We start from the raw sequence: 16,977 nt of genomic DNA, 5'->3' as shown, positions 1-16,977 counted from the left end.
TCAGTCAGAGAGACGAGAGTAGGGAGCCGTTAAAAAAGAGAATAGGCTGAATTTTTAATGACGCCAAACACCTTCCTGAGGTAACGGTATCGTTACACACAGCGGAGCGGCGTGTAGGAATATCAGTCTTCGACCAGGTCTCTTTTTTCCCTAGTTCTCCAAAGCAGATCGACACAATATCGGCTCGCTTTGATGTTAATGGAGATATTAATTTTGTCTCCTGTAATGTGTAGTGAGAGCGGTGTAGTGAAGCCGTGTAGCCGAGCGCCGTACATCACGGTTCGCTCGCTCTCTCGAGGCCGGGGAGGCTGCAGGGAGCTGTGCTGCCAGCCAAGCGGTTATTCTTTGAAAATGAATGGAAACGTTATTTTTGTAGCACTTCGGAGAAACCCAGTGTTGTGGACTTAGTCGTGTTGTATGATGAATATCGGCGCTGTACCATTCGTCTTTATTAGTGAAGGACAGAAAAGTAACGTACACGAGTTTCAGTCACTTTTAATGAAACCAATCTTAACGGTTACCTTCGCATTCTCTTTAGGGTTTCCTAGTTAACCTGTTTTTTTCTTCAATTTAGTTACAATCGTGTTTGAGTTTCGAGTTTTAGCCTGTGTTCATTTAAAATATTGCAACTCCTCAAACGTATTCAATGAAGAAACCGTTATTTTGTTCACCATGGCTACACTTGAAGTAGTTTGACACAGGCTTATATTTGTCTTTTATGCCTATGCTATTAGATCAAATGTGACTGACAGACATCATACAGCTTTCCTAAACCTTTAATTAAAACGGTTTTTAAAGTTCCTTTAATAAATATTGCATCTTATTTTAGAAAAGAGAACATTCAAATGACACACTCAAAAAAATTCATCACAGTGCTAGAAAACGTGTATATAATTCTTTAAAGAAACCCATTTAAGGTGTTTCTGTGTACAGAATTATTTTGCTATTTGTATGAATTAAAGAACCTTTTTGTTATAGCCTAGAACCAGAAGAGTGTATTTTTTTTAAACATATCTGCTCATTATTAAATGCTTAAATTTGATTGTTGATTGCTGAAGTATTATATCATGAATGTACCTTTCATTCAGATTTTTTTTTTCCTGTTAGATGATAATTTGCTAGTTTTTATGATCACAATCCACGCCTCTCTTTTGCAGAGACATGACATCTTTGTGAAATAAAAAAAGAGTGACAAAGACATGCAAGCCATCTTAAGGTACACCTTTGGAAGATAATGGAGATCCACTGAGAAGATCTGCCAACTCCGCCACCACATGGCAACAATGGAGTCAGCTTACCCCACCCATGACACCTCAGGAGTCTGTGAGGCGATGGAGGATTTCCAGCTTTCCTAACACTTATCTGATCCTCATACGGCTTAGAGCAGGACCTGACCAGTCTTGCCAAGCTTGGAGCTGAATTTCAGACAATGGGGTTTATTTGGATTCTCACTTCCATGCTGACTGCTTGTGCAGCCATCAACATAGGGTCAACAGGCAGTCATAGTACATTCACCTGTGAGCCCATCACACTTCGTATGTGCCAGGGCCTCTCTTACAACACCACCTTTATGCCCAACTTGCTCAACCACTATGACCAGCAAACTGCCGCCCTCGCCATGGAGGTAAATCATCTCCTTTTTATATCTTAGTTTCTGAAAACTGCCACTTTGTTTTAGTGAAATACAATTATTAATACATTAATGACAATTTGGTTTCTCAAGTCAACTCACACTAAACTTTTAATGCAAGGGGATCCTTTTAAAATCAGTGTATATTTATTGTCCTGATTAGGGAGAAAAGTTGAAGGTATTAGTCATGCTATTAAATCATTTTTTTGTTTTTCACAGTAAAAACATAACATTTTTTCACAGGCAGCATCTAACAAAGCGATCCCTGACAGAATGGAAATATTGATTTTTTTTATATAATTATTTGCACATGCATAAATTAATATGAAAGATATGTCATAATAGTTTAATAATCACTTTCATATTAGTTGATGTATGTGCAAAAAATTACATAATACCTGATTTCCATTATATCCATGTTTGCCTGTGTTTGATTTTTTTTTTTTTTTTTTTACTGAGCACGTTTCAAAAATATTACAGATGAAATTAGGAAGCTTTAAATGTAATTAAGGAATTAACTAGACTACAGTCATAATATCTGACCATGTATCATGTTGTGCTGAACAGTATTTTTGGACTGCTACAGTGGTTATAATTTTTCTTTATTTATTCAGCTGGTGATGGAGCAGTACCTTATCCACATTTCCAGTTTGCTAGATTGTAACATTAAAAAGCTCTGTCTTGCTGATGGTTAGTGGCATTTGTGGCACGCTACCTCGGATGCACTATGATCTCAGTATCTTCTGTTATAACAGCTGGATTACTGCCATAATATGCACTGCATAGATCAAGAATTCAGATTTTTGTGTCTTATTGAGTCTGGCCTTCATAGATACAGAGAATGAGAGGGATGAGAAAAGAAGAAGGGAATGTGAGATGATGGAGATGAGGCCGGAAATCCCATCTGCTCAGCCTCCTGTTTATCTGCGTAGAAAGCAAGCGTTACATAACCCTATTGCTCTGTAGCTGTGTATAAAAGCTTAGGGGTTGCGTGTGTTCAATTTCTCATTTAGTTACATTCACATCTGTGAATGACAGTGACCATCGTGTACACTTGAGGGAACATCCTACTGAAGAGCAGTTCTAGTACTAAACATTCCACGCTATCACCAATGACTTATCCCACATAATGAATTTTAGGTAGATTAACATGTTTATTAATAAATTATTTGCTTTATTGCTTGCAGAGATCCATACTTAAATCTTGGCTTAAAACACAATTATGTATTTTACATTGTCCTTTGTAGTTAATCTGTAGTGAATTTGGTATTTTTAATTTAAGCTCTGTTTTTGGACTAAAAATGTTCCCTGAAAATCATACTGTGAGATAAAACAAAAAAACTTTGATTTGTATGCACTAACCAATAAAATATTATATTAGTTATTAGCGTACACATTAAAACGTATATTTGGGATACATTGATATAGCTTTAAGTTTAGCAGTTCGCTTGCAGTACAGTTATGCTCTAATCTTCTGCATCCAAAAGAAATTTAGAGAATGAGAGTTCAATTATTTAGGAGATGGCTTGTATAGCCCTTATATCTTGGCAAGATTCTGGTCTTGGAAAATGCAAACCTAATGGGAAAAGAAAAGAGCACCGAAGACAGACATGTGACTTACAATGGGAATAAAATCCATTTAAAAGTTGTGATCAAGACTAAAAATGAAGTGCTCCTTTTAATGCCTGTAGTCATTCTTGATTTTACTAAATTATTTATATATATATATATATATATTGCTTAAATGACATGGAATCTTTAAACTTTTTAAAGGACTATTTTATTGGGCAACACAGAAACAGCTTAAAGGCTCCTAGCTTTCAGATTCAAATGGGTTCCTGCACAGTGCAGTTGTTTTTGGCCTGAACTCTGTATAACCTCTTTTTGTGAAATGGGACATTTGCCTGAGGGAAGGGAATGGAAGACTCTTGTGGTGTTTACAGAGTGATAGGGATTGCTGAGCAAGATTTGCATTGTCGTGTACTTAAAAGGATGGGTCAGGCAAATGTTGTACAATACTTATCATTTGCAGCTGTGTTTATGCTTTTGATATGTTCTTTTCTGCTTTAGTTAGACTAGCTCTTCTTAAATTACTACGATATTATCTGTTTTTATCTAGTATAATGCACAAAATGTACAAAATATCAATTAAAAAAATAAGAGGTACACTTGACATGCTTTCTTGAGGCACTGGTCTAATGACATAAAAAAGTTTGAATTGTAATTATATTAGATATTTTATTATGACAAGTATGTGTTTAATAACAAAACATACAAACATGTATGTTTAAAAGGAAAATACATGTAGAAAATATCTTCTTTTTTAATAAAACGTCTTTTTGGTTGAAGAACCTTTCAATGTGGAGACAAATATTACAATGTATCAGTCTCCTGAATTCTGAATTAATAAATGTTCATGATTTGTAGGACACTGCCTTGCTGAAATTTCACTGCTGGCCATAACTTGCAGTTATTTTTGCACCTTGACCAAACCTCAAATATTCATCACAGTTTATCCAAGCCAATGTGTCTCACCATCATCTGCTCTTCCACATGTCTAGCTTTTGTCCTTTTTTTCTCATTCTGTCTGTTTCTCTCCTCCCACCTCTCTCTCTCTCTCTCTCTCTCTTTCTCTCTTCATCCCTCCCCCAACAAAAGGTAGTGCTGTTGCTTTGGAAACGGGTCCCAATTGTCTTGCAACAAAAGAGCAGGGCTTTCTCTCTCGGGAGGTGGTCCATAACTACCCCCCCCCAACACACACACACACACACACACACACACACAACATGCACTTTGACCTCGCTCCATACAGACCCCTCCCTGGACGCAGGCTTATGGTGTATCACTGGTTACCATGACAGTGGGATGGATATGCAGAGATTCAAGCAGTCATAAGGAGGAGCAGGCAACAGGGAGGAAGAGAATGGCACAGAGAGTTTATTAAATCTGATATGGACAAGTGCTGCTAAGGGCAACAGTATGAGTTTAATAATCTTTTTAAGTTTAGATGGGAAACTTGTCAGGGGGGCAGAGGAAAAGTGTAATTTAAAAATCTAATTAACCATTTTGAAAGTATTTTCAGAGCTATTGAAATATTGCTGTGTCTTTAGGCAAGAGGAGGATTAAATATAGATACATGCAGTGAAATGCCTGTATTCAATTTGCAATAATGGAATCAGTGCCATTTTTTTATTTTTCTTGGTTCAAATGAAAAAAAAACCTGTTTATGCTCATTTAAGCATTACATGAATGAAGAGTCATAGAATTAAAAAATATATCAGTGCTACAATCACAGTTATGTCTTATCTACATAAGTAGTACTCTACATTTAAGATTTGATTTAAACAAGATTTTATGAACACTACCCATGAAACTTTACATTTCAGAGTCTCAGTTCCAATGATGGTTCTACAGTTAGTTTTCTGAAATGTCTGAGCCAAGCTTTTAACAATTTAATTTGGATCAAGAGGTCCCTTCCAGAGTGTTATGGCTAGAATTGACTGTTTTTTGGCTTTATGAGTTTAAGGGTTTTTCTAACATTTATAGAACCTCTCAGGTTTGGCATGCAGTGGCATTAAACCTCGAACTATATACATTTTGCAGTACATAATTTATTATGTCCCTCCAAGCTATCATAGCAGCAGAATATACACATTGCTCACGTTTTGTATTGTAGCTTCACAAAATGCTTTCAGGTGACTGAATGAAAACTCTGGCAAATATAATACACACTGGTGTATTTGTTTCCTCTCAAGAACAGCTCTGGGGTCATACAGATGCATGCACTGGAGTTCATTAGATCATCCTAGTGCACGTAATATGCCATGACAGGCCATGATGAGATAATGCTCTCTACTGCACCAGCAAAATAGGGCATTCGCTTTATTTTTAACTCTCTTTACAGCAAGTATGTGTCTACTCATTTGATCTGGGCAATTGACTTTGGGAGTTGTGTCTTCAGATCTTTTGTATAGCTCTATGACCTCAAGTAGCACCAACAAGGTTACCAAGGTCCTTATGCTCAGAACACAAACATAAATAAAATGGGACAATGGTTCACTAATTCATTGATTCATTTCATGTCTAAAGCTATGGGCATACAGTAAATTTCAAGTCACTAGGTCCATAATGTATTGTATTCTGTTACTGGAGGAAATACTGTAAACACTTGAAGTCATAGAAGTAATCCATAGTCTATTTAGAATGCAAAGTCTCACCACCCCCGGCAATGCTTTGAATACTGAATATAGTCACGCAACCGCAAGTAAGTACAAAAGTAGCACATGATTCTCCTACATAAAGCTGTGATGGATCAATCTAAGCAACTGCTTGAAGGCTGTACTCAGTTAAGCCATCTTTTTCATGTGCAAGGAATCTTGAGCCAAGCAGAATATACTGTGTTAAATATGGATTAGGTGTGTGGAAAAGATGACTGGATGTGGATTCTTTGTGTCAAAATGGGCAAGACTAACATCCATCCTAATCCCTTTTTACAGACGGTTTGGGTGGCTGCTGGGATAAAATGTGGTGGCAGAAGTGACACTGTCCAGTTATGCATATGTGGTTAGAGTATTTTCTACATGTGCTCTGTTTGGTTGTGACATGTAGCCTCCTATGGCAACTGACAGTGGTTCAAAATTTGTTGATGGCTGTACATTAGTATGCATATCATCACTTGTTGGATTATTTACTTTACTCTTTTATGTGAACAAATCTAGCAAAAGGCATTTTTAGGCTGGTTAGATTTGGAAAAGATTCCATTTCAAATATCCTGAAATGCACACTATATAAAGATTTGCTGATCAATTTTTGGAGGGTATACATATGTATGTGTAAAGTGTATGTGATATCATGGAACAAAAGCTTTGTGTTAATATAGGAAATATTCCAGTTGAATGTGAAATAAAATAAAATTATATACAAATTTTGGAACTGGGGCATTTTTGCATCCCCAACCCCCAAAAGCTATTATAACAAAAGCTCAAACCCTTACACTGCAGAAAGGGACTGTCTAGTCTTGGGTGGAGTCTCCTGTTTTCCTACCCCCTGGAGATTTGCATATTTATGTCCAGCCTCCATGGCTGGTGGTACTCCCATAAAGCCTCTTTGCATAGTGGGCCTCAAGGAACAGCGTGTCTCCCCGCCCCACACAAAGGCATCCTCAGAGTCCATTCTCTCAGCACTCGACTACTGAATGGGGTGTGGTTTGTTTCAGTTTGTTTAGCATAATTATACAAAAAATGTTGTAGAACAGAAAATGCTACATCCCACATAAATACATACATAAGAATGTATTATAATTAAATGTATTAATTCATTAATGTGTTTACAAATGTTTGAGTTGAGGCCATTTTAGTAGCTTACATTATACAGCTGAGGACATTAAAACAACCATCCAGTTCAGTACATGGAAAAAAAAACCTTGGTCATTATAACCAGCAGTGATGACCTAATTAAAATGATTATCTTTGTCCCCACTATGTTCTCATTCTCCCCAGCCTTTTCATCCCATGGTGAATCTAGAGTGCTCCCCAGACTTGCGGCCATTCCTGTGTGCCCTCTATGTACCTGTCTGCACTGAGTATGGCCGTGTGACCCTGCCGTGTCGGCGTCTGTGTCAGCAGGCCAAAAGTGACTGTTACAAACTTATGGACATCTTTGGTGTCAGCTGGCCTGAAGAGATGGCCTGTAATAGGTAAATACAATGCAATCCAATATGTTATAAGAAACACTGTTTGGAAGTTTTCTAGAAATTAAAATATATATATATTTTTGTTTCATATTCCCTCAGGTTTCCTGACTGTGATGAGCCCTACCCTCGAGCTGTGGACCTGCTCTCAAGCGCTGATGCCACACAAGAAGCCCCAGCGTCTGTGCAGCGTGACTATGGCTTCTGGTGCCCTCGTGAGCTTAAGGTGGACCCTGAGCTTGGCTACTCATTCTTGGGTGCACGTGATTGTTCTGCCCCTTGTCCAAACATGTACTTCGACCGTGACAAACTTCTCTTTGCCCGTTACTTTATTGGTGTGGTCTCCATTGTGTGCCTTTCGGCTACACTCTTCACCTTCCTCACCTTCCTTCTTGACGTGAGCCGCTTCCGTTACCCAGAGCGGCCCATCATCTTTTATGCTGTGTGTTACATGATGGTCTCGCTGGTGTTCTTTCTGGGCTTCTTGCTTGAGGAGCGGGTGGCGTGCAATCGATCTGCACCAGGCCTATTTCGTGCTGCCACCATCACTCAGGGTTCACATAACAAGGCCTGTACACTGCTCTTCATGACACTCTACTTCTTCACCATGGCTGGGAGCGTGTGGTGGGTGGTCCTCACCATCACTTGGTTCCTGGCTGCTGTGCCTAAGTGGGGCAGTGAAGCTATTGAAAAGAAAGCCCTACTGTTCCATGCTGCAGCCTGGGGTGTGCCAGGGACTCTCACAGTTGCCCTGATGGCCCTGAATAAGGTGGAGGGTGATAGCTTGAGTGGTGTGTGCTTCGTGGGTCTTTATGACGTTTCAGCATTGCGCTGGTTCCTCCTAGCCCCACTGATTCTGGATGTGGCTGTGGGTGTGGCGTTGCTGTTGGCTGGCATTGCTGCACTTAACCGTGTCCGCATGGAGATTCCCCTGGAAAAAGAGAACCAGGACAAGCTAGTGAAGTTCATGATCCGGATTGGAGTGTTTTCAGTGCTCTACCTGGTGCCACTGCTGACAGTGATTGGCTGTTACCTATACGAACAAAGCTACAGGTCTGTGTGGGAGATTACCTGGGTGCAGGAGAGATGCAGAGAATACCACATCCCCTGTCCATTCAAGGTTAGTACCTACCTAAGTTGTGTGAATTTTAGATCTAGGTAATAATTTTATTCAAAATAATGCAGATTTAAAATTAAATAATAACAAATTTTCCTTAATGCACACTTCTGCTGTCAAATGAGGGCCCCTATAATATCAGGCTCCTGTTTTTCCTGGACAATCTAGTGTTACGTTAATCACATGCACGGCAGGTCATAGGGAGGGGCGTTTAGGAGATTTGTTATGGGTTTATGTGCCAAGCAAGATCTGAACACACCAGTTTTAGCTAGTTGAGCAGATACATCATGGTTTAATCACTTTGCCCAGATGTATGACTATCTTCTTATTAGTGAAATATTAGTGATGCTCCTGATAAAACTAGGCTTGCTTGATCTTATGGCGCTTTTTCACTGCATGGAACCTACATGACTCTACTAGACTCGGCATGGCTATTTTGCTTTTCCACTGGCCAAATCTAGTATCTGGTCCCTGGAACCGGGTAAGTTTTCAGTTCCAGCTGGCGCCGGGTTCTAACAGTGCCGAGTAGGTACTCAATTGTGACGTGTAGACCCTGCAGACAAACACTTCCAGTGAAAGCCGAAAGTGCAACAAGTAAAAGATTTGTGAGAACAGGGGCGTGGAGCCATGTACACGATATGTAAACAGTACCTAACTTTACCGTTGCTGTTGTTGTGGTTTTCAAAGCCAGCAATTCCTCTTAGGGACAGGTTTTTCAACATCACAGGCTTTTCGACTAGGCATGCAGAGTCTAAAAGCCTAAAGCAGCCACATTTGCTGAACATCTTGCTTACTAACTTTTATCATTTTGCCTAATATAATATCTAATTTATGAAGTACAAATAATTTGAATAGGCTCAGTTAGGGATAGGCGGTATCCACATTTTTCATACCGTCTCTAATTATTAACATGGCATATGGCAAATGGTTTTACCATTCAGTGGTGGGTGCACTATTGTATCTGCAGTGTGGGTCGGGTGAAGGGTTTTTGGTGCTGTGCAGTTCAGCACAGTACAGCCTGACAGTGCACACTGACAAATGAATTGACGGTAAAAAAAAAACTATTTCTGAGAGAGCAAACTTCAAAAACAGAATAGTTAGAAAATACGGGAAAGCATAGCTTGCCAACTGTTTTCAGAGTGTGACATCACCATTTGGAGCTCTGACAGTGCCTTCCCTGTGTGACTCTCTTAAATGCACATGAATGAACTCCTTGGATTGTAATTAAAGGAGCACTATGTAGTATTTCTACCTTAAAATTACAGCTTCTAAATTATTCTGATGATTCAGAGCTGTAATAGGGAGAATAGAACCCCTATGGCGGCAACGCCAGGTCCTCTGCTGGTTTACTGCACTAGGCAACTTCTGGAAGAGGGAGAGAGAGATGTGTGAGAGACTTGATTTTGCGACAGTACTGTAAACATGAATTACACTCTGTAGCAGGAAGGGGTGCTCAGGAGGCAAAAAAGCCTTTAAAGACACAGAACTAAAATTTGACACACCACATGTACATCACAAATCACGCCATCACTTTGAGATACTGTCCACGTTTGTAAATACCATGGTGTTCTGTATTATACCATTATACCACCCAACCCTATACTTAATACATTCTGTTTCATTTGTTGAATTAACAGCTGTACAATTTGTCCATGCTGAAATAAACACAAACCACTATAATATGCCATTGAGCCTGCTTCCAATCTGCCATGAAGAAGCATCAGTTTCCTTTTACATTATCAGTTTCTGCTATTAAGAGCTACTAAGAATGCATTTTCTAAGACTTTCAGAAGGTGCATAGTTCCAGTTTGAAAAGTTACAGTCAATTATTGAACTTTTGTTATAACACTGATGGGATGGGTTTATTCCTGCTGTGCTTGATGCTGGTAACTTTGAGCCTCGGGCAAACTCCTACTGGCTTCCGTTAGCTGTTAATAATTAAACATCTACTGTATGTATTCAAGCACCTGCTCTACATCTCTCTCTCTCTCTCTCTCTCTCTCTGTCTCTCTCTCTCTCTCATTGAGACTGGTTCTAGATGTGTCTGAGTGCCTCTAAAATAAGTGTGTCACTAACCATGCTTTATTTAATGTCTGAACATCCAGAATGTTTGATATTAAATGCATAAAATAGGCTAGATCACTGCCCAGAACCCAACAATAAACCCAAAACATCATATGTTGATATTTTCTCTTGTAGTGCAATGAAACACAGCCAGAAGATATTTATTATGCTTTTAATTTAGGGAAAAAACCCTTTTCTTACAATTTTGTAAATGTTTAGCAACGTCTTGATGTTTAAAACTGAAAGAAACAGTTGGAACTGGAATTTAAATGTAACTTATTTTGTTTGTCATTTTGTAACGTGCTGTATAATTAATCAGGCTTTTCAATTATTACACACAAACATTATGGCAAAATCAATCTCTGTCTGAGAAAAACAGTAGCTTCCATATTGTCTGTGAAAAGAGACATAAGCAGAGTAGAACATGACTGATTTATCTACAGTGCACGAACATTAGAGAGCAGCTGTGTGCTCAACTATTTGTGTCTACAGTGCATTCACCATCATACAACATGGAGGACGCTTCAATTTGAATGACAGCTACGAGCAAGGAATGATTAGACTGATTAGTTGTGCAGTGATTCAAGCCAAGCTCTGTCTTGAGTAATGAAGGGGTGTCACTGTGTTTGTGTATTTCTGAGCGGGCCTCGGGCTGCATAAGGATTTTGTAATGAGTCCCTGTTTACTGCAGTGTCTTCTGATGTTAGACAGTGAGGGGAATATATTTGCTGTTTTGATTTTACGTAATTGTGTCCAAAGTGCCCTCTGTCCTGCTTAGGTAAATAGTAATATATGGTAATGAATTAGTGCCTTGTGAATCGTGAGCCTGTGTCCTAATTACATGTCTTTTGTTGCGCAGCTGATGTGCAAGGGCTTTTTTAAATGTAAACTCATCATCGCGGATGTCATTTTAGGGTGTGCTGTAAAGGAGGGAGAGAGAGAGGAAAAAAAATGTGTTGACTGCAGCTATGTTTATGCCTTCAGCATTGTGCACAGTGCAGTGAGCTGAGATAAAAAGGGATCCTGTCCACACAATCACGCACACATAACCCACGGCAACAGTGACAGGCGCAAGCATGCTCAAGCACAAACAAACCTATACACATACACACAAGTACATGTGAACAACAAGGCTGCATACTGCAGCGTCTTTGAAAGAAAAGGTGCCTACATGCTGAGATTACAAATCAGTTTTATTCCAGTTTTACTTGCTCCTAATCCTTATGCATACCATAGCAAGCTGAGTGTGCTTGTATAGGCACTTAAAAATCCTAAATTAAAGATGTGATTCTGTACTGTAAAGTCAACTTAGAGGAGCACAAGGTTTCCCAAGCACTTTGCAGCAGAACAAAGTGGACAAGCAGTAAAACTTTAGTCACATAACTGGAGCACTCTCCAGGGTCTCCTAGTGAAAGTCTATTACAAATGTATTGTAAACAAAGCCAGTGGAAAGCCAGAAAATAAGTGTTTTTGGCTAGAGCTTATATAAAAAGGCAGAGGTTGACAGACTGGCACCTATGTTCATTGACCCTTAGCTCACCAAGCCTATGAATCATGTGATCAGTATTAAGAACATCTAAATTATAATGTTAATTATATTTTTATTATTAATTATTATATTTTATATTATTATTACTGAATATTATTAGGATCCCAGAATATCACTGCTGTAACAGCACTCATGTGGGATATTGTGTTTTCTAAAGGAGTCACAATTGGTAAAGATTTAACTTGTGGTGGCATTCTTGGAAACTGATGAATTGCTTGATTATTTTATTCAAAATGTTGTCCCCTGTAAAAATGGGCTACTGCCTTTTCTTAAGGATATCCCTCAGGTAAAGCAGACAAGAAAGTTCAGCAGCTGTCTAAAGTATTGGAAAATAGACATTATAAACAATAAGAAAATGATTGATTTTTGCTGACAAGTAAAGACAACATGCCTCTTTCTCCTCACAAATTAGTACCCTTGTGTTGTTGGCAGTTGGCAATATTCAGGTCTCCCACCTCTTTACTAACAATGAATAAACAACCCTTATCTATGTTAAATTCATCATGTCAACTAACTGGATGTTTTTGGCCTGGGGAACAGTGTTAGAGTTCTTCCATTTATACCGCCTGTTGCTGAGGTAGGGGTATTTTTTATGATGATGATGATGAAGACAATATGATGAGGCACAATTCTTTAGCATAATGTCTTCATTTATTTTTTTAACTCCAGCATCTTACATATTGTGTACAGGTGGAGCGGACAAGCAGGCCGGACATCTCCCTCTTTCTCATTAAGTACCTGATGATGCTGGTGGTGGGCATCCCTTCTGTCTTCTGGGTGGGCAGCAAGAAGACTTGCTTTGAGTGGGCCAGCTTCTTCCATGGGCATCGCAGGAAAGAGTAGGTCTCCTAAAACAAATTGACCACACAATATTTGAACTGCACAGTAATTGTTTGGTTTTCTGGACACTAGGAATGTCTTTTGGGGTTGGTTTACATCATGCTCAGGTAATTTGTTAACTGTATTCCCAACTGTCTTTTTTTTAAGCAGTTTTTTGGAAGAATTTTATATTTAAGCCTAATTACATCTAAACAGTTTTTGTGGAATCAGTCTAGCTTCATTTATCCTGAAATTGAGGGGTTAATGATACTCAGGTAATTACAACACCGCAAATCATTCATATGAATAGAGACCTTTGTCCTTATGAGTACACCTGTTATTTTTCACTTATTCTGAAACTGTTAAGTATTTCTGAAAATGTATGGTATGGAAACAGGACAGTTATCCGTTATAAAGGGAACGTATGATGTGCGTGTGCATATTCATTTGGAGATATGGAGCCTACCAACCCACAGACTGGAAAGAACAATTCATTCTTTTTTTTATGAGCCAAAGTCCCCAGCAAACCAGGGATGAATCAAGTTGTTCTGGTTTTGCGCTGCATCTTACTTCAGAATTGCCATCCACGCCTGAGTGTCTCCAAACACAAAGTTAAGCAGAGCAAATCAAACAAAACAAATGCAGAAAAAAGTGCTAAATAAATATGGAGAAGGACAGCATGGAGGTGAAGCAGGTGGTGTCGTAGTCACACAACTCCAGGGATCTGTGAGGAATTTGGTGTGCTCCCAATGTCCGCATGGGTTTCCTCCGGGTGCTTCAGTTTCCTCCCACGGTCCAAAAAACATTGGTGACTCAAAAGTGTCCATAGGTGTGTGTGTGTGTGTGTTGCCCTGTGAAGGACCGGCGCCCCATCCAGTTTGTGTTCCTGCCTTGTACCCAATTATTCTGGGTAGGCTCCGGCCCGACTGCGACCCTGAACTCAATGAGCGGTTACAGAAAATGAATGAATGAATTAATAAATAAAATACTGAGCTTCTGCTCTACACTCTTAGGCTGGCTCGCAGAATTGAGCTGTGGTTCATTCTCATTTAAAGGAACAGGTGCTGACACCAGTCGTTCTGGGGCTGTTTAGACAGGGGAGAATTATATGCTGATATCCTATGTCAGTCTCAGCTAATTATTACACAGCATGTGCAACCCCTGTAAAATTAGCAGTGTGTATGGATGAGATATGTGTGTATATGTTGCTAGTTGTAGTGAAATAGCCTCCCTCTCTACACACCCCTGGTTCCACCTGTATCAGTGCATTAATCCCCTCTCCCACCCCCTGCTCCACCCTCTCCTCCATCCCACCCTTCTCCTCTCTCGGCCCTGCGGTCTTCCCCTTCCCTTTCTCCTCCCTTCCATCACTTCTGTGTATCTCCCTTCCCTCCGTTCCTCCCTACTCCTTCCCATCATCTCCCTCTCTCACACTGTCCGCCACACCCATCCCCAGCAGTACGGTGCACGAGAGCAGGCAGGTTCTGCAGGAGCCTGACTTCACCCAACTGCTGCTGCGAGAGTCGGGAGCACCAGTGGTCCGAAAGTCCCGGGGCACCTCCACACAGGGCACTTCTACTCATGCCTCCTCGACGCACCTGGCCATGCTGGATGAGCCGGTCAGTGGCAGCAGCAGCCATGCAGGAACTATGCGCAGCAAGGCCAATAGCTTCCATGGCAGTCTGCATCGCTCACGGGACGGCAGGTAAGAGATAAGAGGCAAAGATTCTTGGAGCATTTACTTACTGAGAGATCCAATCTGCTTTTCCGAGCATGCAGTCAGCATTTAGACAATTAGGTCGATTCAGACGCTTCTGACAAATGTGAAGTCTGTGCAGGTTAAGTGTCAAAATAGAAGAGGGACATAACATACAGTAACATACATTGAAATGCTTCATGTCAAATATTGTTGTTTCACTCACATTGATTTGTTCAGTCTTGTGAAAAATAGTGGTCTCACTGGTGCTCTCAGTTTTTGTAGCACTTTGTTTCAGGTGCTTGTTTAGCCCACAGTGTGAGGTTTTGGTTACAAAACAAATGGGCTGTGACCAAAATGGCTACCTTATCCTTCATTAGTATTTAGTTCACCAGGTAGAGCTAAGAAAATTTCACTAAGGGAATTCGGACACTTCCACTGTCCTTTGCTTAGTAATAAACAAACTCGCAATGCATCCTGGTCCACATTCAGCTCATGTACTGAGATATGATGTATATAATTTATGAGTGCATTGTGGGAGATTGTAGTGTCCTCAAAATCATGCATGAATTACACTTTAGGATTCTGACACTCAGAGAAATATGATGACACATTTAATAGTAAAATTAAAATGTTAATAGTGAGAAATTTTGGACAAAGCCTTGGAATTGAATTGGCCATGAAAATGTAGGATCAGGGCAGCATTATATGTGCAGGATTACAGGGCACATGGGTGAACTCCCTAAACCTGACAGGTTTAGTAGATGTGTCTGAGCAGGGAAAGACTCAGCATGCGCAGCCTTCTAGGAGTACATATCAGAATGGATTTCTTTAATGGGCAATATAGGTGCTTTTCTTGATTAAGGCTGAATGATTTGGGGAAAATATATAATTGAGAATTGAATTACAATTATTTTTTAGTGAAAAAAGGTCCATTCCTGCTTTTATAACTACCAAACCAAGACGACCTGGGTCTAATTTTGGACACTGAATCTAGAGTGACAGACTGTCATTTAGTTTTGGTTATGGTTATGTTCACAGCACAGTTTGGTTGCCTTTAACTGAACTCAATCTGTTTTGCTGAAGCTAAAAGTTCCCATTTAAAACCTGTTAAGACTTTCTTGATTTTGTCAACTAGCATTAAAACCACAGCACGTTTGTGTTGAAAACTGTACTCTTTGAAATAAAATGATTTTTTCTGAGCTCAGATCAGTTGAGCCTGTTAAAGGCATAGTATCAGATAGGCATGGGCGGAATCTACATTTTTCGTACCTTCATACCGTATCAAAATATTATCGTGGTACACGGTATTACCGTGGGGAGGTGGTGCTCTGTCAGTCGAGTGAATATATCGCTAGCTAAACACAGCCAGACAGTGCACACCGACACACGTGTCGACGATAAAACACCGCTTCTGAGAGAGAGCAAATTTCAGTGACGGGTGCTGAAGGAACAGAAACGTTCGAAAATGGGCAAAATAAGACGGTTCTACACTGTTTAGAAGCACAGCTGGCGCTAACTAGCACTTGTGGTTTAGCCACCATAGCAGATTTGTCAGCAATTTGAGGCTCAAAACACAAATATTTAGAGGATAAAGCAATATACCGGTGAGCACAAAGTCAAGTGAAGGATTTTAGCGCTTTCTTCCTCTCTTTTAACCAAAACTCAGCGCTAAACTTACAACAGCAGTGGACTACGGGGCTTGTGTTTTTCTCCACCAGTTCTTTCATACTGGTACTTCAACAGTCAATGAGCTCCCACAGCGCCCCCTCCCTGTGACTCTCTTAAAAGCACATTTAAAGACACTGAACAGAAATTTGACACACCGCACGTCATAAACACCGCTCTCATTTTAAGATACCGTCCACATTTTTAAATACCGCGGTTTACGGTATTATCGTTATACTGCCCAATCCTAGAAACAGACATACATTTATCTGTAATAAGGACACAAACTGGCATTAATGCAAAGCACCAAAGCCACCCTTGTGGAGCAGTCCCTAAATATGAGTTAGTCAGTGAGTGAGATTAAGCCCCTCTTATGCTGTAACCATTTAAAAGTATGTACGAGTGAATGAGTTACAAACCTGTTTCATGAAGATAGCATCCACTTTTACAGAAACAGTTTACACAATGCCACTGTCCTTTCTAATGCAGGTACACGGCGTGTAGCGTCCGAGGAGCTGAAGAGCGTCCTCCTCACGGGAGCATGCAACGTCTCCATGAGCAGCTGCAGCACAGCAGCAGCAACCGCCTGGACAGCCAATCACGACACGGCGGCTCACAGCGTCTGGACAGCCAATCACGGCACAGCAGCGTCAGGGACCTGAGCTGCACACCACAAGCTGTCCAAAGTGGCCCCGGCAACGGCATCCACAGAGTCCTCAAGGAAGATGTAGCCACGGCTTGAGTT

The 16,977-nt window shown here is 40.2% G+C and overlaps 2 protein-coding genes across 5 annotated transcripts in view; one reads left to right on the top strand and one right to left on the bottom strand.

Moving 5' to 3' along the window:
- Positions 1-12,888, bottom strand: part of fbxo16 (F-box protein 16) — a 25,406-nt gene extending 12,518 nt beyond the window's left edge. Inside the window, exon 1 of one of the 2 annotated variants that reach the window (XM_066676487.1) lies at positions 12,788-12,888. The gene's annotated coding sequence lies outside the window, so the exon portion shown is untranslated. Of the gene's footprint in view, positions 1-521; positions 618-12,787 lie in introns of those variants that run through there. The other variant, XM_066676486.1, reaches the window with a different exon arrangement.
- Positions 1-16,977, top strand: part of fzd3a (frizzled class receptor 3a) — a 17,083-nt gene extending 106 nt beyond the window's left edge. The window contains exons 1-7 of one of the 3 annotated variants that reach the window (XM_066676484.1): positions 330-469; positions 1,158-1,624; positions 7,129-7,325; positions 7,422-8,439; positions 12,740-12,888; positions 14,325-14,573; positions 16,722-16,977. In XM_066676484.1, the coding sequence (XP_066532581.1) occupies positions 1,430-1,624; positions 7,129-7,325; positions 7,422-8,439; positions 12,740-12,888; positions 14,325-14,573; positions 16,722-16,974 (2,061 nt within the window). In that variant the 5' untranslated portion in view covers positions 330-469; positions 1,158-1,429 and the 3' untranslated portion in view covers positions 16,975-16,977. Of the gene's footprint in view, positions 1-329; positions 470-1,157; positions 1,625-7,128; positions 7,326-7,421; positions 8,440-12,739; positions 12,889-14,324; positions 14,574-16,721 lie in introns of those variants that run through there. The other 2 variants (XM_066676485.1, XM_066676483.1) reach the window with 2 other exon arrangements.

The sequence above is a fragment of the Hoplias malabaricus genome, chromosome 7 (assembly GCF_029633855.1).
Source record: "Hoplias malabaricus isolate fHopMal1 chromosome 7, fHopMal1.hap1, whole genome shotgun sequence".
Classification (NCBI taxonomy): Eukaryota; Metazoa; Chordata; class Actinopteri; order Characiformes; family Erythrinidae; genus Hoplias; species Hoplias malabaricus.
Note: the sequence above shows the minus strand (reverse complement) of the source record. Positions and strands in the feature narration are given on the sequence as shown.